The following is a 27,631-nucleotide window of genomic DNA, read 5'->3' on the forward strand; positions in this document are numbered from 1 at the left end:
AAGCACCAGGTGGTATCGGGTGCTGGGAAGGGAGATGGGAAGGGAGACGTGGGGTCACCATTTACGACCAGTCGCGGGATGTGCAGTGTCAACAGGGAAAAGGCGACCCTCTCTGGTGTTTCTCCCGCCCTCGCATCCCCATTTCTCCCTGGAGACCAGCAGGGCTGACCCAGGTAACTCAGAGTTGCCCAGGGTCGCTTGGACTCCCGTCCCCATCCTCAGTGGACAGCCCGGTCCCCCGTCCTATAGCGTCCCGCACTCTCCGCCACGTCCCTGGCCGGAGACACTCGGGAGCGGCTGTTCGTCGGAAGGTGTGGATGCACGGGTGGGAACATTAATAACCACTACACCACGCCCCACAAAAGCCCCAACAGGAAAACCACCGTACACCCATCACAGGCAGAGCCCGTCTCTCCAAGGTAAGTTGTTTATTCGTCCCCGTTTTGGCGCTTCTCTCTGGACAGCTGAGGCAGCGACAGCAGCTGTGCGGCGGGCCCCGGAGCTCCTCGCGCTCTTCCTTCCTCCGCCCTCTCTCGGTCGCCTCTCACCCCCACCCCCTTCCCTCCTCCCTCCGCCTCCTCCCTTCTTGCCCTCTCGCGGGCCACGCACACACCCGGAGACACCCTCCGCACTTGGCTACTCACACTGCGGCTTAACCCAGCCGACCTGGCACGGTTGCCAGAGCGGCGCGGGGTGTGTGTGCGGGGTCCAGGGGAGGAGGCCAAATGGGGCTGGGGGAGGCATGGTAGAGCCTCTCTCCTTCCAGCCGCGACCTCCTGCCCATTCTCCTTCCCTAATCCTGGGCTGCCAGCAACAGTGACACCTGAGCGGAGACTGGGCGGTGGAGGCAGCAGACCCGCTCGACTGGCAGCCGCGAGAAAACAGAACGGGGGGCGGAGACGAGGAGGAGGAGCGGGAGGCGGGACCAGAGGGGAGCGCCGCTGGCAGTGAGTGACGCGCACACTAGCCAATGAGCGCCCGCAGCTCCAACGTCGGGGGAGTAGGGGGCGGGCTCCGCGGGGAGGAGGAGGCTGCCGAAGAGCTAGAGGCGGGGGCCGGGAGGAGGAAGGGGAGGAGGCGGAGGCGGGAGCGGTGGCGGCGGTGGCGGCGGCAGCGGCGGCGGCGGCGGCGGAGGGTAGGTTGCGCCAGGGACTGTGTCTGTCGAGCTCCGCGGCTGTGCCTGTGTGAGTGAAGGAGCAGCGCGGGGAGGCAGAGGCGAGCGCGGCCGAGAGCGGCGGCGGGACGTCTCCTGCGGCCGCCCTTCAGCGGCGGTGCTCTGTGTGGGGAAGCAGTGGCAGCGGCAGCAGCGGCAGCGGCGGCAGCAGCAGCAGCAGCAGCAGCAGCGGCGGCCGCCTCTCCGCCGCCGGGGACGCTGAGGCGCGGCTGGTGGCACTGACATCGGCGGCCCTGCCTCTCCTCCCTCGCCCCCGGCCCTCCCCATGTGATCGGTCTTAATCTCGGCAGTGTGCGCGCGTGGGGCTCCATTCCGCGGTGCCCGATCTCCGTGCCGGGGTGGGTGCTCGTGTGTGCGCTTCCCCTCCCCATCCCCCTTCCCCCAAGAATAAAAGAAGAACCGAGAGGCGTGCTTAGAAAATAAATAAATAACCACCACACACGCGCAGCCCGGAGCAGAGTCGGCGGGGCTGGCGGCGGCGGCGGAGGAGGAGTGAAGGCGGCGGCGGCGAAGGAGGAGGAGGGACGCGCGGAGAAGGCAGTAACTTTCAAGCCAGCTCAGAGCCCAGACCTCCAGCCAAGCGGTTTGCAGCGCGGCGGCGGCGTTGAGTGTCTGGCCCGCCGGTCCGGTCGGGGTGTGCAGTAGGACGGACGAGCAGCGCGTCGCTGTCCCCCGGCGGCCGGAGATGTCCGAGCCCAAGGCAATTGATCCCAAGTTGTCGACGACCGACAGGGTGGTGAAAGGTAAGCGGCGCGCCGCGGTCGCCCGGGTGCACAGTGTGCCGCAGGCGCCGGGCGGCTCACCTCCCCTCCCCCAACCCCGGGTTTTCTCCCGGCTCCAGCCACGGACCTTCTAGGATATTGTGCAACCCTCGAACCCCCCTCCCTCGCGCGCCCTTCCCCCAGGCTTCCCACCCGGCCCCCCTTGGGGCATTTTTATGTAACGGGGGCGTCAGTTGGCAAATGGCTGAGCCGAGGGGAGGCGGTGGCGGGGTTGGCGGTGGCGGTGGCGGGAGGGGGCGCCCGGGGGGTGGTTGCTGGCAGGGTGTAGCTGCTGTGACAGAAATAGGAAGTGGGTGGCTGCTCGCAGTCTTGCATGGGATCGGGTTTATGGTTTTCTTTTGCAGAGGGAGGGGTGATTTATGGCTTTTCAGAAATTAATATGGCATTTTTATGTGGCCGTGGCTTTCCACCGCCTGCCTCGCTCGGGCAGGGTTCTTTCGGCGCTCCATTGCAGCAATTCCCTCCGCGCCCCCTCCCTCTTCCCTTCCCTCTGAAAGGGCCCGCACAGGACTCGCGAGAGAGCGGGAGAGCGTGGGGGGAGCCCGGCGCTTCCTTCCGCGCGGGGCGGGGGCGGCCGCAGGGAGGGGGTGGCGGAGGGGACGCGCAGGGGGCGTGGGAGGCGGGGAACGACCCGAGAGCCCAGCCGCTGCCGCCCCGGGATTCCCCCGCAGGCCCTGAGAGAGACACGGAAAGCGGTTCCCCAGCCTCCCTCGCCGCCCCCAGCCTGCCCCCGCCGAGCTGTCATTGCTCTTGAAGGGTGCCCTGCTGGAGCACACCTCCCCGGTGGTAACCTCACCCCGCTCACTTCTTCCGTGCCCCTGGCACCCGCTAGTTAACGGGCTATTTGATTCCTGTCATTGGCTCTTCTCCCCCCCGGGATCACAGACTCCTGGCGGCGAGGGCCCTGGGGTTTCTGGCGAAGAGAAGCCGGGATGCGTGGGGTGAGGAAGGGGACAGGTAGTGGTCTCCTCTCTCGCACCTGGGAATCCGCCGACTCCGTTGTATTCCGTGGTGGAGTTGGGGTGGAACCATCCTGTGAATCCTGGAAGGATGAGGCCACAAAGCAGATACACCAGGATTAAGTAGTATCCCTAAATGTAGTATCCCTACGTTCCTGGAGTCAGGACGCGGAGCAGAGTAGGGATGGGCACGGGCTACGCGCAGAGCGGGCCTCTGGAATTGGAAACAGCGCTGGACGGTGTAGAGAGAAAGTGTGTGTGTGTGTATACGCCTGTGTGTTTTGTGCCGAACAGAGATAGTATCTAATGTGGCCTGAGCATGCAAGTAGAGTGCAAGGCAATGAAGTCGGCAGTTAGGTGAAGTAACCCAGCAGTCTGAAGACCATGCATGATGCATAAGTCCTTATGGGGCTTCGGAACTATTCATTGCTTCACTCAGGTTTGCTCAGTTTTTTTTTTAAAGTAATGTGCGTGTGAGTGTGTGTATGTGTGTCTTCTCTCTTCTCTTGTTTTGGTTCTATTAGAATCATTCCTGCTTCAGTGCAGTATTCACAGACCCATCAAAATAAGGAGGTAATAGCTCTAAAAAAATGACTTGAAATAGGTCTATTGATGCACAGCTATTCTTTCTGCAGGCATGGATTTTCATGTAAACAGTCAATTCACATTCATTCAGAAGAACCATGTTTTGTGTTAAGGGCCTCTGTTGACATTTTCAAAAATTAAGACCTTTTGCTGAAATATCAGAGAATAACAAATATCTCCCTAAGGTGTGAAGTTTAGGTGTAACGCCAATCTGTATGTTGAGATTACCTTTTTTCAAAACACTTGATGTAAAGCTTACAATTAAAATGATAGCAGTAAATGTGTCAGCAGTTAGAAAACACTCATGTGTACACATAAGGTCAGTTCTCTGTTTTAAATCGCAGAGTGTGGCTTCTTACTGTAAATGTAAAATTATCATCAAGTGAAGAATGTGAAAATAATTGTTCATACGTTCTGCTTGATGTCTTTACCTGTTGATGTGAAAGAGCCCATTGAACCATTCCATGGCTATTTTGTCTTGCCTTTTTACAGTACTGTATTATATACATACTATCATAAATGGCTTTTCATTATACATACACATGACCACCGATAATTCAAAAAAATTTGGTTTACCTATTTTTGCAGAACTGAAATGCAGTTGGATGTAATAGATTCAAAATAGGAAAAGTTAATTTTGCATATATTTTGATAGGGATCTCGATGTGAAATTTTAAGTGTGAAATTTTGTTTATAGAAAAGGTTTTATGATGAATCCTGATGTTAAGGTGGATATACTATTGCTATTCCTCTTATGCTTTCTTATAGACTTTATATGGTTGGCTTAAGAGGCATTATTGAAAGTTGGATTTGACATTTTGTCATACATATGATTTTTACCGTCATTTGAGATGATAATCTATTTTGATTATCAGTCTTCTATGACATAGCATTTCCACGTGAAAACATATGTATATGCTTAATGAGTAGGAAGTACATGTTTGCAGAATGGAATACAGGTAACCAAACGATTTTTCACATTTACAAAAATTCAATAAGACATAGTTCACGAAGCCATGAAACCATGACTTTACTCTAAATTTTGTTAGAACTTTTATCTCAGTGGTCTGAGATTGACTCATGTTTTTAAACTAGGCAAGTGAAATTTTTGTGCTCCTTAAGTATTCTTTCACTTTATAAAGTACAGATAACATTGACTCGCAAGTAGAAGTAAGAATTCGGATCATTATTACTGCAGCCATGGCGTTTGTTTACAGTTATCTTCATTAGTGTGATCTGGCTTTTGTTGTATAACAAACTGCTGTTTACACATAAAGCTGTGCTTGTGGTTTTGTTTGTAGTAATGCGATGATGTGACAGCTTTCTTGATTTGTATTTCCAGAATGCAACTTTAGAAAGGTAGGCAGGTTGAGTTTTAGTCTCGACTGACTGTAGTTTTTCAGATTTTCAGCATCTTCTTGAGTGTGTTCACAGACCCTGGTCAGTTTTTAAACCTTAAAAATGGAAGGGCATGGCAGCATTGGAGAGGAAAAGCATTCGTTTAGATAACGTCAGAAAGTTACTTCATCTAGCAAAACTTGGGCTGTTTCATTTTGTCTGTTCTTGCATAAAAACAATGGAAAGTAAAACAATTCAGAGAAAATATCTTGGTAGTGCCATTTGTTGGAAAGCAGAATAGTTTGATCCATTTACTGTTTTATATTTTTAAAAAGAAACATTGTATAATTATAAGGCAAAAGACAGAAGTCAATAAATAGAAGAATAACTATTTCTCCCTCTCCTCCCTTAATACAACCCATAGTCTGTTTTTTTCTCTTCAGTGGTGCTCCACGGGCCTTGTTCCAAACTCTGGCTTCCCTTCATGTCTCCCTGCCTGTTCCTGTCTTTAACTCTTCTTCGTGTGGCCCTAACATTCCCTACAGGCTGGGCTGTAGAACTTTGCTTATATGACAGTTAAACACTTGGAGGAAATCGAACTGTATGTGACAAGTCTGCTGCTTTGTTAAATCTCTTGCCCTTTCCTCTCTTCCCATCTCCAGGTATTTTGTAATGGGCCTTTTACCTTAACCCAAATGGTAGAAATTCCAGATACCATGGTAGGTTGTTGAGGGGTCAATTCCTGGGAAGTGTTTTGGGGAATTTCTCAAAAGCTCTAGTTAGGGGACCCCTGTGCTTTATGTCAGATTGCTTTTAACTCTTGGGAATGCAAAAAAAGGAGCTGTCCTTCTGTGTATTGTCAGCTTATATAGTATTTGTGTAGACAAAGTACACATAGAGAAATTCTTGAAAGCTATCTAGGATCTTATAAGCAAGACGATTGTAGCTAAGTAAAATGTTAAGTAAATAGGGATTCAAGCCACTAGTGTTTCTAGCTGAATGAGGCTGGTAATACTACTTAATTATAGAAAACAAAAATATGGTACATCAGTGATAACTGTCATGTTTGGATCTTGAAATGGAATATTAAATAATACCATTTCTTTGCAGTGTGTCAAGAAGAGCTCATTGTGAATTTATTTTACTGATGTTTGTTACCATCAGTTGAGCTTTTCCTTGTATCTGGTTTTCCATTTGAGTATATTAAAACTGCATTAATTCAGTGTCATTAATTGAAACTTTGACTAAATGTCATTGTTTGGTGGCTGAAGTTTACATCAGCACTGGATGTGAAGAAAGGGGACCGACTGCTAATCTAATTAATACTATAAGCAACACGATTTGGGCATGGTGAATATCCTTCAAAAGAGAACAAATTCTTTTCAGGACTTAGTGAACGGCATGCAAATTAATGCTGTTAATTGCAAATTAGGTTGATCTCTTCCTTAATCCTTTCAGGATTTCCACTATAAAGTAAATATAACACAAGTGCATTGTTTTCAAAACATTCTGTAAACTTAAAGCTTAAGGCAACAGTTGCAGCTGGGATTCAGGGAAATTCCAGTGCCATCAGTTAGAAGAATTAACGTTTAAAAAATAATAGTGTTTTGGGAACTGTGGGAAGAACCTCTGCTTTAAAGAACAATCTAAGACATCCAGTTAAAATGTGAAAAAAGTAACACCTTAGGCTCTAGTTAGAGGTTTACTCTGATATTTGTTTAGATTACTTTCAAAATATGCCTTTTAAGATCTGTTTGTTTCTTTATGATGTGCTTTTATTTGTAATTTTAGAGAGATGAAATATGACTGACATAGTATGCGTTTATAGCTTTTATAATTGGCCTCTTCTGCTTTTCCTTATCTTTTTTGTGTCAGCCATGTGTAAAGTTGAAACTAATTATGAAACCAAATAAAGAATCCACTTAGAGTGACCTCATTGGAAAACAGCATTTTTCTAGACATAGTCTCCTTTTAGCAAATCCAGTTAAATGATATGAAAAAATCACTTTGTTAATTTTTTCAGCAGCTTTCTAGTGTAGCATTCTCCTGATGTTCAAGAGGAATACAGTGAGATTTTGAGTCCCAGCTTCCTATAATTCCACTGTTACGTGTTAATAACATCACAGGCTACTTGTCCTCTGTATAAATGGGCAGCAGTTGTACTCGCCACTCACTTGTGAGAACCAGAAGATCATCAAATGGGAGTTGAGAGCCTGGAAGGTTACCCTTGGTCCACTCACCTGGGAATGGCAATTCAGTCACTGCTGACACAGAATTACAAATGACAGCATGTTAATGTGTTTTCAGGGTCACTCAAGAATAGTCAGGACCATTAATATTGGAATTCATGAATGCCTTGGGTCTACAGTGGTAGCTCATGTGACATTTATTTTATGGTTGAAGAAATGGAGCCAGAATAGATAGAATGGTTGGTCACAGGTGGGACTAGAATGGAGGTGAGTGTAAGCAAATTCTTCCCTTTGGCAAAGATGCTCTTCTCTCTTGAGCATCTGTTTGAAACTGTCACTTCTTTTAGTAATATTTAGGATATCACATTTTGTTTTGAAATTTTCTTTATTGAATCACTGGCTATATAAAATAGTTTTATTAGGAGAAGCTTTTATATCTTTATATTTAGCAGAAATTTAAAGTCTGATGGTAAATCTGGTTTGATCTTGGCATGAAGTTTACTAAAGGAAAACTGTTAAACAGTGTTTTCTATTCATATCAATATATACGTAGAAATAGAAATAGCGTACACTCCTGGTAAGGAGTTTTATTTACTTTTATTTTGAAAGGTGTTATTGTAAGACTGTTTGTCAGAACTACAGATAATGGCCCATATTGTTACTCTGGTTTGAGGATTTTGTTAATTTCTAGGGAAAGCTCTAGAAAATAGAAGCCAGTGTTTCGGTTTTTTTTTTTTTTTTTTTTTTGCGGTACCCGGGCCTCTCACTGCTGTGGTCTCTCCCGTTGCGGAGCACAGGCTCGGGACGCGCAGGCTCAGCAGCCATGGCTCACCGGCCCAGCCGCTCGCGGCATGTGAGATCCTCCCGGACTGGGGCACGAACCCGTGTCCCCTGCATAGGCAGGCGGACTCTCAACCACTGCGCCACCAGGGAAGCCCAGGAGCCAGTGTTTCTTAGGCGATCTACTCCTTTTTAAAAATACAGTCATCAGGTAGGAATGATGTAGACTGAAACAGGGTTTCAGTTTGTAAACTGTCTTTAATATTCTTTGCATTTTGGCATTTTGAACCCATTTTATTTTATAATATTCCCATGTCCTGTAGTCATTGATAAGCCATCCATTATATTTCATATAAGAAATCAAATTAAAAATTTCATATTCCTCCACGGTTAGGGATTGTGAATAATGGCTTAAAGCAGGTGGACTATCAACTTGAGGGCTTAGACCTATTGCTGGAATCTCAAATCCATTTCACAAGTGCACATGCAGGTATTTAAAAAAAAAACAAACTCTGAGGAAGCAGTTATCAGTTATTAAAATGCTATATGTTTTTGGAATTGGATGGATTCCTTTTGAGACCATCATAGAGAGGAATAGAACTTTGTGTTTTTCTTTTTATTTCCCTAGCCTGTGCTTTTGCTTCACAGCAAAATATATTCAAGTCTATTTTAAAAGGTGGTCTCTCTGACTTTCTTTGAACTTCTATCCCTTACAGCTGGAAATTCTGCATGTCTCTGCAAAAGAGCAAAACAAACAAGTAAATTACCAAAGATTTACCTTAACAGCTGCCTCCAGATTATGACATACCACCTTTCAATGTTTGTCAATTTCAGATACTTCCTATAGTTGTGAAACCCGAAGAATGATGGTTGATGTTCAGAGAGAATATTTTATTCATATGGAGCTAAATTTAAAAAAATATTTCCCATCAGCTCCAGGATTCTAAGAGTTAAAGAGTCTCTTTCTACAGTGACTGTATAGCTCCAGTTTTTCTTTTTGGGAGGAGCAGCTACTTCTGATTTAAAATGTTCAGTTGTCTCTGTGTAGTATTGGAATGTTTTGGAAATTTTAGTATGTCAGTGTCTAAACTGTATCTCCCAAGATTGCTGCATTTACTTGGAAGTTACATAAAATGATTTGTTAAAATGTGTATTCAAACTTTTAGTTTGGGAAATACAGTGCCTAGCTAATAGTGCCTAGCTCAATGCCTTGCACTTTGGGCACTGAATAAATTCTTGTTGAATGATTTGGGCAATGCACAATTATCACGCGTCTCCTGAAGCCATAAATGGAGACACATTATATGTTTATTTTGAGTGCGTTATATAAATTTCGATTCTCTGTAGATGGCTCTATATGGTGACTGCCCGGTTAATTGGAATGCTGCCTTCTCCAGCGACATCAGGGAATGGAGTATGAGAAGAAGGCATTACGAAGGTGACACAGATTGAGGGCAGTTTTGTTGTTTGGTCATTTGGACTGGCTTTATGCCAGCTGAGTTTAAAAGGCTAAATCCTTTTCAACTTAGCATATTAACTTGAACCTGAAAGCTTTCTTTCAGTTTCTGTTGTATTTCTCCTTAGGCCGATCAATTTTTGACGAGTGAGAAAAGATATGTTAATCATTCAGTGTTTGATTTATTGGGTGATTTATATGTTTTAACTATTGTCCAGACTTGGACTTGAAGAGAACAATGACCTGGCAAATCTCATGACGAAAAACAAAACATGAAAAATCGAAACCAAAACAAAGCAAAATTCTCTTCCTTTGTTTACGTCTCAATTCATCATTTTCTGTAAAGCTTTTGTAATCCAGAAATGCAGCCTTCTCCAGCATAAGCTCCTGCCCTTCTCTGCCCCCCCAGTGTCACTGGAGGCTATCTAGTGGGAAGATACAGGGGCCGTGAGAAGTTAAAAAAGGTGGCACCAACTCTGCTGACTCCTTATGTTCTCCTAAGTGGGCTTTAAGCCATCCATTGACATTTGGTTTTAAACATCTTGTGAGCTATGCCATTTTATCAAATTAAATTAAAAGCACAATATATTCTCTTAAAATGACAGAACCTGAGTCAGGGCTTCAAGTTTGTGGTATAATTTTTTTTGCTTTTTATAAAGGAATTAAATTTCTTTTTATTATTAAACCTGGCATTGTTGGTCTGCTATGTATATTTAATGGTAATAAATTAAAGTACATGCATACCTTCTCTGTGTGGGTCTGACTATTGGCATGATAACAGTTCTCATCATTTAATTCTCATTATATTACAGCTTTAGTTCAAATGTCACCTCCTCTGGGACCCACATCTCCTGATACCTTCGCTCATTGGAGTGAAGGGACACAGTCTCTTCAGTCTCACAGCGGACACCTTGAATAGAGCATGTTGCTGTGATGATCTGTTTACCTGACTGCCTCTCCTCCCCAGAAGTGGAGAGCCCAGGAGACTGGGTGTTGGTTCCACTTATCTTTGTATCTTTAGCCCTAGCACAGGGCCTACCCTAGAACAGGCATTTGATACACGATTGTTAAATGAATGAAATAATAGATAAAGGATAAGAGGGATTTAAAATTCTAAATCATAGGGTTCTTTGCTGTTTTGAAATTTTGTGGATCTTAAATCATGGGTGGCTCACAAACGTGAGGAGTTTCTTGATTTGTAAGTGCCCGTCCTGGAGAAGGTGTTTTTCACATGAGTTTTGAAATACTCTGTTTTATAATTGGGGTTGTATGTTTTTTGCCTAATAGCCAGCCTGCAGAAGCATAACTGGCAATAGTGGCTTACCCAGGGAGTGCTTAGTTTTCAGTGAGTCAGTGTCAAAGGGTGTATAGGTCGATTTACTCAAAGTTAGGTGATGTTTTTTTTCCTCAGGAAGATTGGAGATGATCCCAGGCTGTGGGGGTGAGCTATTGTGACAGGCATCTGGGAGGCCCAGAGTCCACTTCACAATCATATTGCTTACCTCGAGAAACGCGCAAATCCAAATGAATAAAGGTTAATACGTGTAGGAACCAAAACAGAGATGTACAACGTACTGCAGGCCCAAATATGAGGTGTCTGTGTCATAATACTAAAAAGTCTTCAGGCCGGGACTACAGGCTGCTTGTGAGTCTGCTCTCCTGATGGCATATCTGCATGGTGAATGCTTTGAGGAAAGCATGGCCCTGGGATCAGGGAGGCAACAGGGAGGCAGCATGGTGAGCTGCCTGCTCTGATGGCTGTCACAGAGGACCACAGATGGATCTGCACGAGCCCAGACTTGGTCATATGGCTCCCCGTTAAAGCAGGCCAGCCGGGGCTTTCCCAGCTCTGGTTTATGAGCCAGGATTTAATGTCTCCCTAGCACAGAAATACTTTTCCTTCAAGGAGCTGAAGACTAGGGAAACTATATTCCTACATAAAAATCTCATCATTGTCAACCTTCGCCGATCTGCGTTTAGCAGCGGGGGGGGAATCGCTCTTGTCTTCACCTCTAGTCAGAATTCTACATGAGTGCTGTGTCTCACTGCACATGCACTTCTAGAAACAGATGTAGAAAATTTGGAATATGTTGGGGGGGAAAAAAGAGGTCCCCTCCGAGTGACTAAAGGATTTTAAATTGTGACAGGAACTGAGAGATTCTTCAGTCTTAAAAAGAAAAGGTTGAGTGGTGATTAAACTGTAGATTTAACATATTAAAAAGTCTCTTTCTACAGCGGATCACACTCAGATGTTATCCGTCACCACTATCAAGTGGATAAGAGAAAACACTGTTCGGAAGCATTAGGGATTTAGGTGATTTTTTTATTTTTTATTTTTTATAACCAGTCAAGGACATTTAACCCTGGAATGCATTGTGGGGATCTTCTGAATAGAGAGAATACATGATCCTCATTTATTTGGGTGTAAATCTGAGACTAAAATTATGAAAATTTGAAGCTAGAAGAAACCTTGGAAATCTAGCTCCTGTCCAGCCTGGAGCCAGTCCTCTGATTGTGAACTGGTGAGAGGGATCGGAGTTTATGTGGGAAACCTTTTATCTCTTACACTTGCTCAAGTCTGACCCTAACCACAATGAACAAATCGGACTCCTAGAATGGGACAGCGCCCCAGAAATCTAGCTCAGGCTATCCCCAGTGTGGAACCCCTGTCCAGACTCGCTGAGGGATAGTTTTCCACTGCCTGTGAACATATCTAGTGAGAAGGAGCTCCCGAATTCTTAAGATCTCCTGCTCTATCCTGGCCATTTCTGCCCGTCAGGATGTTTCCTAATGTTTGACCTCAGTCTGATGCTCTGACATACATGTTTGTTGTTCCTTGCATTGCCCTACAGAGTTCGATGAAATGAACCTTTTCTTTTGCAAGAGAGCTTATTTGATACTAAAAACAGCTTCCCTGTTCTTAACTCTTCTAGCTTTTTCCCACATGTCATGGTTTCTGGGCTTTTCCCCATCCCAGTAGCCTTCTTGGAAAACCACATCAGGTTGTCAGGGTCTCTTGAAACTGGGGAAGTGGGCAAAGGTTCATCTTGGCTTCCTTCCTTCTGTGGAACCTCCAGCACCATGGGCTCGGTTGCTTCACTGTTCTTGTGCTAACCTTTAAACTTCCTGGAACGCAAGTCCTCCACTTGGGGGGCCCAGTCTAGCATCCATCCCATGATGTCCCTTTTCTGGGTGAGGACCCCCAGAGTCGGGATGCTCTTACTTCTCGTGCCCTTCCTACTGAATTTTCCTTCAATTGTATCTTCTCCCAGTCCTGCTGCATCTGCAGCTTTAAGGTATCGAATACCTAATCTGCTCTGTAACTAGGAGCTTTCCAGAAAACCTGGCTAGCAAATGCATTTTACCAGTGACTTCTGTAGGCATTGTTTGTATTTTGCTTGCTTTTATTTGTAATACAGGCGAGTACTAAAGACAGTGTGATAGCCTGACACCACGGTGGTTTAGTGGGGTAATTGAGGACAGGCCAAGTTCCTTGTTTACTTTTCAAATCACACCATGAAGGCGCCTCAGCACCCGACTTGACCAGAGCCCAAACCTGCCTCTTCTGCCTGCTCTAACTTCTGGCACACTCTGTCTTTAATAGTTGTTGATAAACAGCTCCTAAGGCCATTGAAATTGGCTAACCCAGCGAGTCTGATCGTAATTTGATAACTAGTTTAAGTTTCACCGAGGCCTAAAAGAGGCCAGTGGCTTCCAACTGCAGTGTCACAACACAGTTCTGTGTTACACTCAGCTGTGAGGTATTAACAGCTACTGATAACGACATACAGAAGTTTGCAAATGACTTATTTTAAAATATCTATATATAAACTAGGGTGGAATCAAGTTCAGCCTTAAAATGCTACTTTCACTTCATCCTGATGTGTTTCCTCATGCGGGAGAGGATGCGAGCTGCAGCTGTCATGGTGGGTATTTGCATAGCTTGCAGTCCTCTTGATCTTACCGATATGCCTTTAATCACAGTGGAAATCAGACATTCTTGTGAGCTGTGGCAGTGTTTGCCTTCATTTCCGTGAGCATTTTTGAGGATAGTTTATTAGAACCTGGATTCACTCATGCTAGTGTTCTGTGCAAGTGAATGTCATGTCATATGCATCTTGAGAGAAAAAAAAGTCTGAGACTTGAGAGTAGAGAACAGACCTTTGCTAGCCAGATCTGTAGATTGAATAGATCTTGAAACATATAGGTAGGCACTTTTGGGGTGATTTCAAAGTTCCTTATGAAACTTTCTCTCCTCGAACATCTCCTAGGGGGTCACACCTGAAATTCCATTATAAATTACTTATTTAGGATAAGATTGGCCTTCTTGATAGAGGTTTCGAAAGTAACTGATCTTTAAAAAATAATTTAGTGAATTGACTAGTTGTTTATTTTGTTGTTGTTTTTTTGCCTTTGGGTGGTATTGAATCCAGGAAAAATCCTGTATTTTAGGAGTCTTTTTGTGAGTGAACGTTCATTTCTCTTTAAATCCATATCCCATGCCTCTTGTACCACTCGATTTTCCATGCTGCCTCCTTCAAGTGTATCATTGTAATATCCCCCAGTTGGTAAATAGATTAAATAATCCATTATCAAGTGTAAAATAGCTATTAAAAATATTATTTCCTTCACTTACCACACCATCCATCTCTCCATCCATTCTTCCGTTCTGTCCATGCATGCATGCATCAGAGTTTTAGTGCCCCCTGCTTCCTGGCTCTGTGCTATGTTCTCAGAGCTTACAATAAAGTAGACAGTCTCTGAAGGTTACTGTCCAGTGTGAGGTGCGAAAGCAAATCACAATATAAGTTATAATTACTTTAATAGCAGACGATGCAGCATGCTGTGGAGTGCGGAAACGGAAGTGACTGTCTTCAGAGACTGTACTTTCATTTTTTGGCAAAAATAAATGGAACCGATATTAATTTTCTCTGTGTGTAGCATGATAGGCACATTGTTAGGATGTGGGCTTATTTTAAAGTGAAGATGGCATAAAAAGTGCTGCAAAAGGAGTGATGAGCATTTAGATCTGAAATTCTGTAGCTATTACAGCTACCTGTGAGCAAAGTATATGCGAGAATCATGGGCTGTTGAAGGTGGAAGTGACTTTTAAAGTCAACTAGTTAGCTATCTTCCAAAAAAGAAAAAAACGACCTTCCTGTAAAATGGTTAATAACCCCCTACCCCCCCTAATTTCCAGTGATGGGGAGGCAGCATCAGAGTGTGGAAAGAGTACTGGTTTATGGTTTGACAGAACCTGCATTTCAATCCTCCTTTCTCCATGTGCCAGCTGTGTGTTCATGGGGAAGTTATGTAATCATCCCGAACCCAATTTTTCTTAACTGAAAAGTGGAAACAGTAATACTGATTTTGAAGGTGGTGGTAGCCAGGAGAGGAATTGTATGTGAAATGCCTTCCCTACTGCCTGCTCAAAAAGAGCCCTTGGTAGCTGTTAGGTATTGTTATTTTATTGTTGGACAGCTCCCTTGAAAGCGCAGCGTTCTTCTTCTAGAATTAACCTGCATTAAAGCATATACTTTGTCACCTCCTACCCACTGTCAAATCCATTGTAGTTTGGGGGCCTCTACCATTCCTCTGAAACAGTATGGCAAAGGTCACCAATGACTGTCCAGTTGCTGGTCTCTGTGATATTTGACATGGTGGGCCACCTCTTTCTTCCAGAAACATTGTCCTCATTGTCTTTCTTGGATTTCCCCTTTTTCTGACTTGTCAGCTCGTCTTGATTGAATCCTAAATGTTCTTTTATCCCTTTACAAGTTCTTCCAGGCAGTTTCACCTCCTTACACTCATAGGATTTACTTCTGCTTATAGGCTGATGATTAACACATCTGTATCTGCTATCTAGTCTTTTGTCTGGATCTTTCTCTCAAACCGTATATGCAGCAGTTGCTGTGGATGGATATGGTGAAAGTAAAGTGGGGTGTTTGTTCTCCTGTGTTTTCTATCCTGGGCGCAATGTGACTACCATCTGTCCAGTTAATTAAATCTGTCCTTCAGTTGAGATCTTTTAAATACTTCACCCAGTGCAGCAGGATCCTCCCAACATTAGTCTCTTTGTTTTCAAACTTGTCCCCTCTCTAACATTCATTATCATTAGAGTGATCATTTAAAAATGAACATCTGATTCAGCTAATTCCATTTTTGGTGATCTTTTTCTGACTGAATTTTAGGAATTCTTTATATTATAGGATTTGACCCTTATTGCCTGAATATCAAAAATATTTACAGTATATATAGAGTATGTCACATTGTGCTGAACTTACTTTAAGTGTCTTCAGTTTATTACAATATAAGTTCTTGGGAGCAGGGAGAACATTTTTTATTTACATGTGTATTCTGCATGCATGGGGCTATTTGGTCTATATAAAGTTGATGGAACTAAACTGAACAACTTAAAAATCCCAATGATACCTTCTATGGTTTTCTGTTTGTTGTTCCTCTGCATGGAACACTCTTGCTCATTACTGTGTCCTTCTTCTGTGTAAAACTTACTTTGCTGATCCCCTCAGGCATAGCTGCCTGTGCTTCCTCTTGTACTTGGTACACACAGGGTATCACAAACATTTGCAACACAACTTTCCCTTTAACTGTGAAATCTTCCAGGACAAGCCTCTATTCACTTCATCTCCCCAGGCTTAGCATGATGACTGGCACATAATTAATCTTTGTTTTTATCTCTCCAGCAAACGAATTGACTGGAAAAGCTATATCTGATCATCACGAAAACGTAGTGATAGCAGTACTTGCTTTTTTTCTCCTCCAATATCATACTTTTTATTAACGTAGCCCAGGTTGGATTGCTTTTTCTAGTACGCTTGACTTATGGAATCCCTGACTTCCTTATCCATCTCCCCAGGCATTTTCATGTAAACGTATAAGCCAGGTCTCCTTTACTCTGGATTCTGTAATTATTTTACACACTTCTAAGCACAAGCATTAGCTTGTGCTAATAATATAATATGAGCTTCTAGGCTTTTTAGATCTTTTATTTAAACATATGGATTCTTTTACCTCTTCTTTCTAGTTATTTGCCCCAATTTATGTCCTTAGTAGATTTGCCTAGGCCTTTATTTAAGCTTGGCAACCAAATGAATTTTTGGAGCCAGTCAGTGTGGATGAGTGAGTTCACAAATCTTTATTTTAGGTTCTGCATATATGACATGGGAAAAAATCCCACCTGTGTTAATAAAAAACTTGTGGCTTCTGTTTAAAAAAAGAAAAAAAGGGAGGTGCTTGAGTAATCGTTGTCCTTGACCTTTTCCTTACCTAATTGATGTGTTTTTCTATAGCTGTACTTTAGAATGATAAATTAAAAACAATTTTCCAGTGCCTTTGCCTGCCTTGAGACTTCCTTTAATCTTTTGTCATTTCAGGGAGTGGAAGGAATGAATTTTCCATCGATAATGGTTAGGGAGTTGGTGTGTTTATTAATGGCATATGTCTTGTAATATGTTATTTCACCTGATTATATTTGAAGAGAACACTTGTTAACTTGTCAGCTACTTTGTTTCTCCATAGGATCTCTCTCAAAGTAAATAGATAGTAAAGTGAATACACACACACACACACACACACACACACACATGAGCTTTGTATTCTAAAAATGTTAATAACATTAATGTATATGCCCTGCACATGCATTACCTAGCTCTAGCCTTCTAATCACACTGAGACTAGGGGAGATTCAGTACCCTTCCAAGGTCATGCAAGCGAGTGAGTGGTGGAGCAGGTGTTTGGACTCTAGATCCTGGACTTTTACCACCATGACACTAAGCTCAAGTATACTCAAGGCCACATTCATTAGTTGGTATCAATGAATTGATAGAAAATAGAGTTTATTAGGGATTTGTTTTTATGTAAAATATTGTTACTGCTGGAAATCACTTTAGTGGAACACCATTAGCCTTTCCTGTGGGAGAAAAATGTAGCTTTCTAATGGGGCAAGTATATCGGCTTCCTTTTTAGAAATATGTAGCTGAGGTTCACAAACAATGGGACTGTTAACCAGGCTTTACTTGGCACCGCTGACCCTATCATTGTGTTATAAGACAAACTAATCTAAAACATAAAAAGAGTGCTAACTGTGAGTTACATAAAGAAGGTATTTTTATTGGACCTTGAGTTTTTCCTCTAGGTTAAAACCATGAAAAAAAAAATCTAGTGCTGGCTGTGGTATCTACTGTTGGCCTTTGTTTTAGAGTCTTTGCTTCTTTATATTCATGTTCATATTTTTGTCACTAAAGCAAATAAAGGAAGCCACACACAGCTAAAGTGAAAGCCACTTCAAGGAGACGTCACATGAAACATTTTGAGGAGGGAGTTATGTGGTTTCATCGTAGCATTTTAGATGCAAATGCGAATCGTTCTGAGATCAGAATTTTTCGTTTACCACTTGTAACCATCCTGTACTATGGCGAATGCTGAGAACTAGCCTAGTTGCACTTTTAAACCAATGTTGTAATTAGTTAAAAGGGTGATGATTCAGATTGAGAATTTTAATGCTTCTCTGAGGCAGGTGATTAGAGAAATTCATTTCTTTGTTCATATGATTGCTAAACACATTTCTGATCGAGCTACACCTGGTTGGACTGACTGTGGGAAGTCTTGCAGGTAAAATTGCTGTAGGTCACGGGCTCAGCTGGAACGAAAGATGGAGCACCCTGCCTTGATGCCCTGAGTGTGAATTCAGGGAGCTCCAATTTCATACTGAGGCCTCTGGCTTTCCCTTGCTTCACGGCTAATACCTTTGTATGTGGGAAATTTTCTTCCCTGCTGGAATCATCTTAGGTTCATATTTTCTTTTCCTCTCCTTTTTTCCCCCTGTGACATTTTTGTGAACCTTGGATTTCAAATATGATTTTTTTTTTTTTTTGGTGGTTGTTTAAAGGTGTTCATTAACACATAGAAGAAAAAATTGAATAACCTTAATTCTTAGAGCGCAGTACAACTAGGGTATTTCATTGACAGTTCTTGTTTTTTTATTTATAAGTATATATGTATAAATAAATATATATTTCATGGCTTGAAGAAACAGAATATACGTTACAACTTTCCTGCTGTGTGTGTTTATTTTAATCCTTGAGCCAGACCTTGCCTGAAATAAGCTTTACCTTTTAAGGAAATTGATACCATGGTATGATTATGCTTAGTGTTTATTATTGCATGCATAGATAATTTGAATGTTATTAGTAAAAGAAACATATCAGGTAAGTCTGTATTCAGATAGGAATATCTTAAGTAAAATAACCAGTGACTAAGCGTCCCATTCATTCCATATATGAACAGTATGAAAAATATGTAAGAAACATGCTTGGTTACTTTTTTAAAAAACGTGGCTTTAACTTGTGTCTTAAGAGTGAAATTGTAGAGTAGAAGATTAATAACATAGAGTGCTTCTTTTGAGAGTTCCCCTGGAAAGTACGACTCCTGAACTCATTTTACTATTTGTTCTTTCTTTAACTGAAGAGGGAGGCCAGCATATTTGCAGTACATTCCAGGCTTTAGAGTTTGTACTTATGGAAGAGAGTCATGCCCCTTGGAGTCCCATTTAGTGACAACATTTGATTAGAATTCAATTGGAATGGATATAAGTGAGATTTGATGTGTCATTTTTTCTACATATTCTTTAAAAAATGGAAACGTGCATAAATCGCTTACTGTATATCCACTATCTAAAATAATTTTTCCCTGTCACTCATATGCTAAACTGTGTATTGTGAAGTTATGCACTTTTCCTCTGTATAAGGTTTCCAACGGTGAGGTTTTGTGAATGATTGGATTTATTTCTGGAATGATGGAATTGTCTCCAATAATGTATATTTTTAAATGATTATGTAATTATGTTATAGATAATAAAGGTACCATCTGTTCTTATTTGAACTCCTGTCCTGTGAAGAGATGGAACCAGAAGTGATAGTTTGCTTTTGATTATTTGGCATGTATTCAAGATATTACTTTCCTCCTGAACTGCTGTCCCCAGCTGCTATCCAGAGATTTTCATAAATGAAAGTAGTGAGTGTGAGAAAAAGCCATGTTACTTGTAGTCAGGGCAATAGTGTAGCAGCTAGATGTGATGTTTGTCTATAGGTCACCCTTAGTTGATTGACATGCATTGACCCTTGTGTTGTCATGCAAGAAACCTTTTTATGCATTTATCTCAGGATATGGCATTCTGGAGAATTCATTATATGTTACTTGTTGCTATTTATGATGGAATCTGGTCTAGACTGTTAAGAAAGGGATAATAGGATGAAATGGCCGGGTGATGGCAAACCATCTTCAGTCATCATAGACCCACCTGTTTCTATTTTAGAAACACTTTACCATTCTTTTTGCTTCTCTTTAAATTTGACCCATTTGGATTAAAATTAAATTTGTCTTTATGATGTGACCTGCTTAGTGTCAGTTATTTTTTTAAAATGCTGTTTCCTTTAATTCCTGTGGTAAAGCTTATCAGGTGGCTAATGTGAAAACCTACTGAAGAGTCTTCTGGGGATCAGAGAAGTTAAATAATTTGTTCATGGTCACAGAACTAATCAGTGGTGAAGCTGAGATTCAAAAGTAGAACACTTGGGCTTCCCTGGTGGCGCAGTGGTTGAGAGTCCGCCTGCCGAGGCAGGGGACACGGGTTCGTGCCCCGGTCCGGGAAGATCCCACATGCCGCGGAGTGGCTGGGCCCGTGAGCCATGGCTGCTGAGCCTGCGCGTCCGGAGCCTGTGCTCTGCAACGGGAGACGCCACAACAGTGAGAGGCCCGCGTACCGCAAAAAAAAAAAAAAAAAAAGTAGAACACTTAAGAATTATTTTGAAAAATTTCAGGTATACATAGAGGTTGAGAGAAGACGACCATTAACCCCCATGTACTTAACTCACAGTTAATCATGGAGATATTCTGATTTCACTATATTTGCTTTATATATTCCTTTTTTCTTCTTCTTTAGTGAAGTATGTTAAAGCAGATCTGGGACATCATGTTATCAATTGTCAAATTTTGACTCTGGGGCAAACATTTTATCTCTATACCAAATGGTCTGAGTGTAGGAGAGAATGTCATAACGTAAACACTGAACAAATGGAAGCCATATCTTTCTAGAAAATGAGTTATATATCTGCATTCAGTTTTCTTGATATGGGTAGTCATCATTGCTATTCATTTGTTAATAAAATAGTGATGAAAGAGCTAAAAATTAGTGAGTACTGATTCTGGGCTAGGAACAGCCCCTCATGCTTCATGCGTATTAGCTCATTTAGTTCACAATAACCCCCTGTTATATAATCATTTCTTGTGGGTCAAATTGCTTTTTAAAAATAAGTATGTCTTTATATATATAAAAGTGAAATATTCTACATCACCTTCAACTGTAATATCTTTTCCGCTTCTCGCTTTTAATACTGATTATAGTAATATATGGATGGAGGGATAGAAGGTTGCTGCTCAGAAGTATGGTCCATAGACCAGCAGGGTCAGCTTTGCCTGGGAGCACATTAGAAATACAATCTCAGGCCATAACCTAGGCTTTTTGCATCAATTTGCATTTTGAATAAGATCCTTAAGACTTCTATATGCATATTAAAGTTTGAGAAGCCCTGGATAGCATTTAAACAAGTGCCTCCCAAGCATGGCTGCACATTCAATCACCTGGAAAACTTTGAAACCTACCAGTGCGGCCTCCCCTTGACCAATTAAATTAGACTCTCTAGGTGAGGCCCCAGCATTTGTTTTGTTTTTGTTTTTTTCTAAGTCTCCTGGTGATACTTAAGTTTGGCCAGGCTTTAAAGTGCACTGGTTTAATAGGACTAGAGTATCTTTCCATTCTGTTTTAGCTACTTAACTCTAAACAAAACATTTAATCTTGTAAATCATATATTGAAAATGATGCTATCGATATGAGAATTGAAGATGAAAGAAATGTTTGGCTTACACTGAATCTTTTTGGTGATGTTAATTCATTGATAATTCCATTGAAAAGAATTCCCTTTTATGCAGGACTGAACTTCCTCACTGTTCTTATTCGTCCTTGGCACTAGGGAATGAAAATGCTGCCAAAATTTATTGTCTTTTTTTTTTTTCCCCCCATTTTATCCTTCAGGTGAAGAATTAGAGGGAGGCAGGGAGTTGTGAAATACCAAATGGATGAAAACTGGGCTAAAAGTCATTAAATAAATTCATGAGATTACACTGGATAGGAGTCTATTTTAATTTTGCTCTTAAATTTTGTTTCCTGTGTGTACATGGATATTTGCTTTTCTTTAAGTCAGTGACTTCTGTATTCTGTCATTCATCTGCAGTTATTGAGTGCTTAGAAAATGCAGCCAAACGAACAAAGTAGTTGAAGGGAACCGAACAATGCAGAGAAGTGCAGTATTTATGTGCTCCTTACCCTGAGTTGCAGGTGGTGGAGTGGTTTAGAGCCTGGGCTCTGGAGCCAAACTACCTGCATGGAATCCTAGCTCTGCTGCTTATTTGCCGTGTGACCAGGGTCAAGTTAATTATGTGCCTCAGTGTTTTGGTTTATGTTTTTGTTTTAATCTGTAAAACAGGGTAATAATGGCATTTACCTGTAGAATTGTTGTGGTGATTAGATGAATTAATATATGTGTAAAGCACTTAGAAGAGTGCCTAGCACATAGTAAGTGCTATGTATTTGCTGATAGTATTACGATTATTAAATTTTCCATACCTAGAAGAGAAAAGGTGGCTTATATGTGAAAGTATAGACCCTTACCCTAATGCTTTTAACATGGGAGAGATTCTTCAGGCTAAAACAGGATTTTTGTTTGGGGAAATTGGGTCCCTGATTAGAGCGGGGACACAATATGTAATATGTTCAGACATTTACGTATTCTGACTCCATTTGTTCCTTGATACATTGGGTAAGTGGGTTAATCAATCCAAGCTTGACTGAAGTGGGGGGTCGGTAACACTTATCACATGGATACAATTAACCTTAGTTTGTAGAAGTACTTTATATTCCTCGAATAAGAGGCCTTGAAGAAATTCAAATTTTAGTCTTTAAAATAATTGCTTTCCCAAAAGCCCTGTGGTAGCACGTTTGAATAATTTTAAAGCCATTCGCTAGATTAGTAGCATTTTATAGTTTGGTTTTATTTGAGGAATGGCTTTAGACACAGAGGAAATGTGACAGACAGATTAGGAGGCTCTCATGGCAGGCCTGAGTTATTGGAATATTAGGACCATAAATATGGATACTTCAAGGAACCTGAAGATTACAGTTTAGCCCAGTGCCTTTATTTTACAGATGACAAAATTGTGGCTGAAATGTGAAGGTTTTAATGCTCTAGTGAGAATGCACATTTTATTTTTACTTATTTTTTATACTTTTCTCATTAATTAAATACATTTTATGCACATAAATGCATATATGTGTCAAGTGTGGCAAAAATAATGTAGTAGCAACACTGAATACTTTCCTATAATACAGTATTTTTTGTGTCCATTTTTATACCTCTTCAAAGTTGTGATATCAACAAAATGTTTTACTTCTTTATCACAGTGATTGCATGCATTTGGAATAAATATGGTATCTATTTTTTATGGGCAAGCTTAGGCATGTTTTTGTTGGCACAGAAAAAATCACTATGTGAGGAGAGTGACTATTATTTATTTAACATTTAACCTGAAAATGTTAAAAATGTGTTCAAAAGAGCTCATTTGACAAGGGTTCTGGGTCAGAAGTATTAAAGGACAAATGAAACAAGGATTTCTTATTCTTAGTCAGGCTTGGGGGAAAGGGCCAACCTTCTGCAGGGGAAATGACTGTAAATGGTCTTCGCAGTTAAGGCACTCTGTTGCAACAGCTGCCTTTCTGATCGACCTGTTTTTTCCCCTTTCTTCACAGTATTACTGCTAAAAACACCTTTTATTGGCACTTGAACTCTGCCATTTGACTCTTCAACTTTCTCTTGTTTCCTGCATGCAATTAAAATTTCTTGCTCTTATCCTGGCAACTTTGTGCAGTCTTGGTACCAAGCTGCTTGTCTTTGTTTTCGTTTTGTTACTCCCATCTTGGGGGCTTGTTCACTGGTACTCAGCATCCTTGGAAGGGTTCCCACATTTCTTGCCAGATGACAACAACACATGAATCCTGCTCCTTTGTTCTTTTGTAGTAAGCTTTTGGGGGAGGAAAATTTAGAGAAAGAAAACCAAAAAAAAGAGAAAAAATGTACTCTCAGCACTGAAGATGGAAATGACAGTTGTGCTCACTGATGGACTTTTTGGTGCTTGTTGACATTTTTAAGCCTTCAGGATAAGGATTGCTTTTCCTTGCCTTAGTGACATAATAGAGTATGCAGAGTAACAGCCAGTACCTATTTACCTGTGAAATGCTGTTGTGTTTGTTTTTTCAAATAAGTGTATATGGTTTCTGGACTATGTCTATTTTTTTTTTTAAATGTGACTCTGAGTCAGTTGTATCAAAGGACTTGTGTTTCTACTTTTTATTTCTGTTAAAATGCATAAAAAAATAAACATGTCTGGACATGCTTGTATCTGTAGAGCTGATGTCCTGGAGCTTGTTTATAAGCATTATCATTGGTAACATATAGGTGAGAAAACTGAATCACAGTTTTGGATCACACAGCTCACTGGTGAACATAGAAGCACAAATTATGTCTACTGTATTGGATAAGAGTCATTTGATAGCAAATACATAAAAACCTTCAAAAATAGCTCTTCTTACAACTGGAAATCCAAGGAATAGATTTGGCTTTAAACGCACATGTAAAGAGGTGTGGTTCTTCCCTCTGTGATGCTTTCCACTTAGTTGGCTTCATAATCATGCAGGCTTTCCATTCCCCTTAAGGTAGACTAGGTCCCTTTCTGCTGGACAAGAAACTTCTCAACCAAAAAGTAAAAAAAAAAAAAAAAAAAAAAAAAAAAAAAAGAAAAAAATCAAATTGGCAGCGAATGAGAATATAATGAAGTGGAAAAAATTATTTTAAAAGCACACACTCATTGGAGAGAATTTCTTCTGAGCTACTGAGGTTCTGAAAGCAAAGAATTCTCTCTCAAAGAGTTTTATCAGATTGAAAAAAGCTGCCTGGCTTACAAAAGGAAGAACAGTTATCTGACCTTCCTTCAGTAATATGTGGCCCCCCAAAAGAATGAGTAACAAATTACATGATCACTTTTAAAAGCTAGTTGGATATGCTATTTTTGAAATGATTAAGATTATGGTCTGACTATTGATTTTCAGCTGTTTGGCATATCTCCAAGGAAAAGCTACAAATGAGTGGAGATGCCACTCACACCCATAAATGTTCACTCACACCCATGAACATCTGTTTAGTGTTCATTAAGTTTCAATAAATTTCTAAACCAGCTACAAATTGTATGAGTCTTACTCAAGAATACACGTTACTTAATTGAAACAAATTATACTCCTTTAAAATATTAAGTCATCAATTTTGAATGGGCAGTAGTAGATTAGATGATAATACAAAATTGACAGTAGTTTTGTAATAGCAGTTTGTTTCTTTCATCTAGGATAGGGTTAAAGGAGAAAAATATTCTCAAATTAGTTGAAAAATTTGAGTTAAGAATTCATTCAAACATATTTAGAGGGGGTTTCAGACAAAAGTATAATGGTATCAATTACTGAATGTGTTTAAACATCCAAGAGATCGTAATAGGCCTATGTTAATACAAAATAAATATCCTACTAAGTGTGGCAAAGTAGATCCAGCAAAAGCTCTTAAGTACAATTGTTTTTATAATATCATATATGTTAAGCAGACTGAGTTGGGTGCACTTAGCCTCTTTATATCAATTTTCTCTTCTCAAATGGAGACATCTACTTCCCTAGAATAATGGTGAAGGATATGTAAGTTACTGTGTGTATCTTACATTTCCTTCACTCAATCCATAGGAGTCAGTGAGTTAGAGGGACAGCAGGCCAAAAAAATTACCAAGAATCATTAAATCTAAGAGCAAGATCAGGAAATAGTACTCTGTCTTACAGAAACTACTAAGAGTTATACACACACCACTTCTAGTATATATATGTGTGTGTGTATATATATATATATATATATATATATAATATTAATCTGGAAGTAACCTATCCCAAATTGTGATTAAAATAGTTTACATTTGAAATTAGATATTAACGTTAAGGAGGCACTCCCTATAGGCTACCCTAAAATGTAATCAATTAAAACTAAATTGTTGGGCTTCCCTGGTGGCGCAGTGGTTGGGAGTCCGCCTGCCGATGCAGGGGACGTGGGTTCGCGCCCTGGTCCGGGAGGATCCCACATGCCGCGGAGCGGCTGGGCCCGTGAGCCATGGCCGCTGAGCCTGCGCGTCCGGAGCCTGTGCTCCACAACGGGAGAGGCCACAGCGGTGAGAGGCCCGCGTACCGCAAAAAAAAAAACAAAAAAAAAACCCCAAAACTAAACTGTTCACTTAGATGTTATATTGATATTTAAATAGTAGAGGTGCAGAAGGAAGACAGTATTTTAGAAACGGATCAGCACATCCACAGAATAGCTTCAGTGGAATATTTTTTAAAAATTCAATGTGTTCCTTAAAAGATGTGTACTTCTAACAGAAAAAGGAAAACGTTTCAGGCTACAAGAGTTTGACCAAAACATGACACAAACACAGCTATTCCCTCATTTTAGAGTTCAACAAGCAATATTCTAATTGGTAATTAAACTATCATTAATTTGTAAATTTGTTGGCCTATCAGACCTGGACACAATGACTGATCCAAGAGTGGGCATATGATCCCATCAGAATCTTTTGAGAGAGATCATATGGATTTCACAAATAGATGAACTTGAAGGAGAAATTCTACTATCTTGATTATGGATTGAATTAGTGGAAATTACATCACGTTACCATGGGAGAAATTGAAGGGTTTCATCAGTGTGTGTGTACATGTGCATATGCCTGTACATGTTGGGAGTGCTGAGATGACAGAGCCCCGAGACCATGTTTAAGGAATGACACATGACTTGATTTTATTTTGCTGAGGACTGTTTGTCCAGCTTTGTCTAGCTGAGTGCAGTCAGATGGGTTATGGAAAATGATTGTGGGAAGTTGGGAATGCGTTTGAGAAAGAGGAGATGAGAGCGGAGGGTAGGGGAAATGCCATGAGGATTGGAACATTGGGGAAAAATATTTAAAGAGAATTTCGAGGATATTTGCTTTGTTGTGTGTGAAATGACTCCCTCCTCTGTCTTCCCAGAACACTTTTGAAAAAAATCACCTTTTTTTGGTTCTTGTGTTTTTGAGATGGTGTTTGTGTTTTTCTCAAATGCCTCATCATCAAAGATTGACTCCTAGTAGAAAAGACTGTGTCATGTAGGTGACATCAGGGACCAAGAAAGCCTACTTACATTCAAGTTACAAGTTTTTAAATACTAATATAAGTATAGCATATATGAGCAAATACTTGCGCCTAGGTTAACTATTGAAGCACCTTTCAGATTTGATTCCTTATCAACATTTGCATTTTCTCCTGTGTTCTCCATTCAGTTATTTGTTCATGACCTCTGGATATTAGAAGTTTTAGAAGATAGGGGCCATTTAAAGTGTGTGGCACCCCTATTGGTAGAATTTGTCACTTAATCCAGTGCCCTATATTCTAACCCTGGAAAAAGATCACCATTTATAAAAGGAGTCTCACTTGATTTTGTCTGATAGACTTAGTGATTCTTTATAATGTAAATGTTGAGAATAAGTGGCAAAAATGTAAAATCACGTTTATTCATTTGATTGCCTATAATGAGATGAATCCAGTGGGGTAATGTATTCTCCCTGGGAAATAACACTGGGTATGTCAGTCTCAGTTATCTCTGATCTGCTTGAAAAGTTTAATAATATTATGAGTAAATCAGAGATTATATGCACATTTCTCTGGCAGATTCATCTAGGTGCCTCCAAATATCCATTCTAACCTTCCATTTTAGTAATAATAAAACTCTGCTTTTTAGCTCAGCACTTTCCTACCCAGTCAGAAAGCCTACATTTTCCAGTTTTCTTTATAGCCAGGTGAGTGCCTGTGACAAGTTCTATTTATTGGGAAAAGGTTGAAGTACTGAGTGTTACTTTGAGACATGTCCTTAAAAAAGAAGGATAATACACTTCTTTTTTTTTTTTTTTTTTGCGGTACGCGGACCTCTCACTGTTGTGGCCTCTCCCGCTGCGGAGCACAGGCTCCGGACGCGCAGGCTCAGTGGCCATGGCTCACGGGCCCAGCCGCTCTGCGGCATGTGGGATCCTCCCGGACCGGGGCACGAACCCGTATCCCCTGCGTCGTCAGGTGGACTCTCAACCACTGCGCCCCCAGGGAAGCCCGATAATATATTTCTTTTCCTGATTCC

The 27,631-nt window shown here is 41.3% G+C and overlaps 1 protein-coding gene across 2 annotated transcripts in view; it reads left to right on the plus strand.

Moving 5' to 3' along the window:
• Window positions 1-1,786: 1,786 nt before the first annotated feature.
• The window catches only part of PPP3CA (protein phosphatase 3 catalytic subunit alpha), a 298,560-nt gene continuing 272,715 nt past the window's right edge, over window positions 1,787-27,631 (plus strand). For both annotated transcript variants that reach the window (XM_079921013.1, XM_079921014.1), the window contains exon 1: window positions 1,787-1,917. In XM_079921013.1, the coding sequence (XP_079777139.1) occupies window positions 1,860-1,917 (58 nt within the window). In that variant the 5' untranslated portion in view covers window positions 1,787-1,859. The remainder of the gene's footprint in view (window positions 1,918-27,631) is intronic.

Source organism: Stenella coeruleoalba (genome assembly GCF_951394435.1).
Source record: "Stenella coeruleoalba genome assembly, chromosome: 4".
Lineage (NCBI taxonomy): Eukaryota > Metazoa > Chordata > Mammalia > Artiodactyla > Delphinidae > Stenella > Stenella coeruleoalba.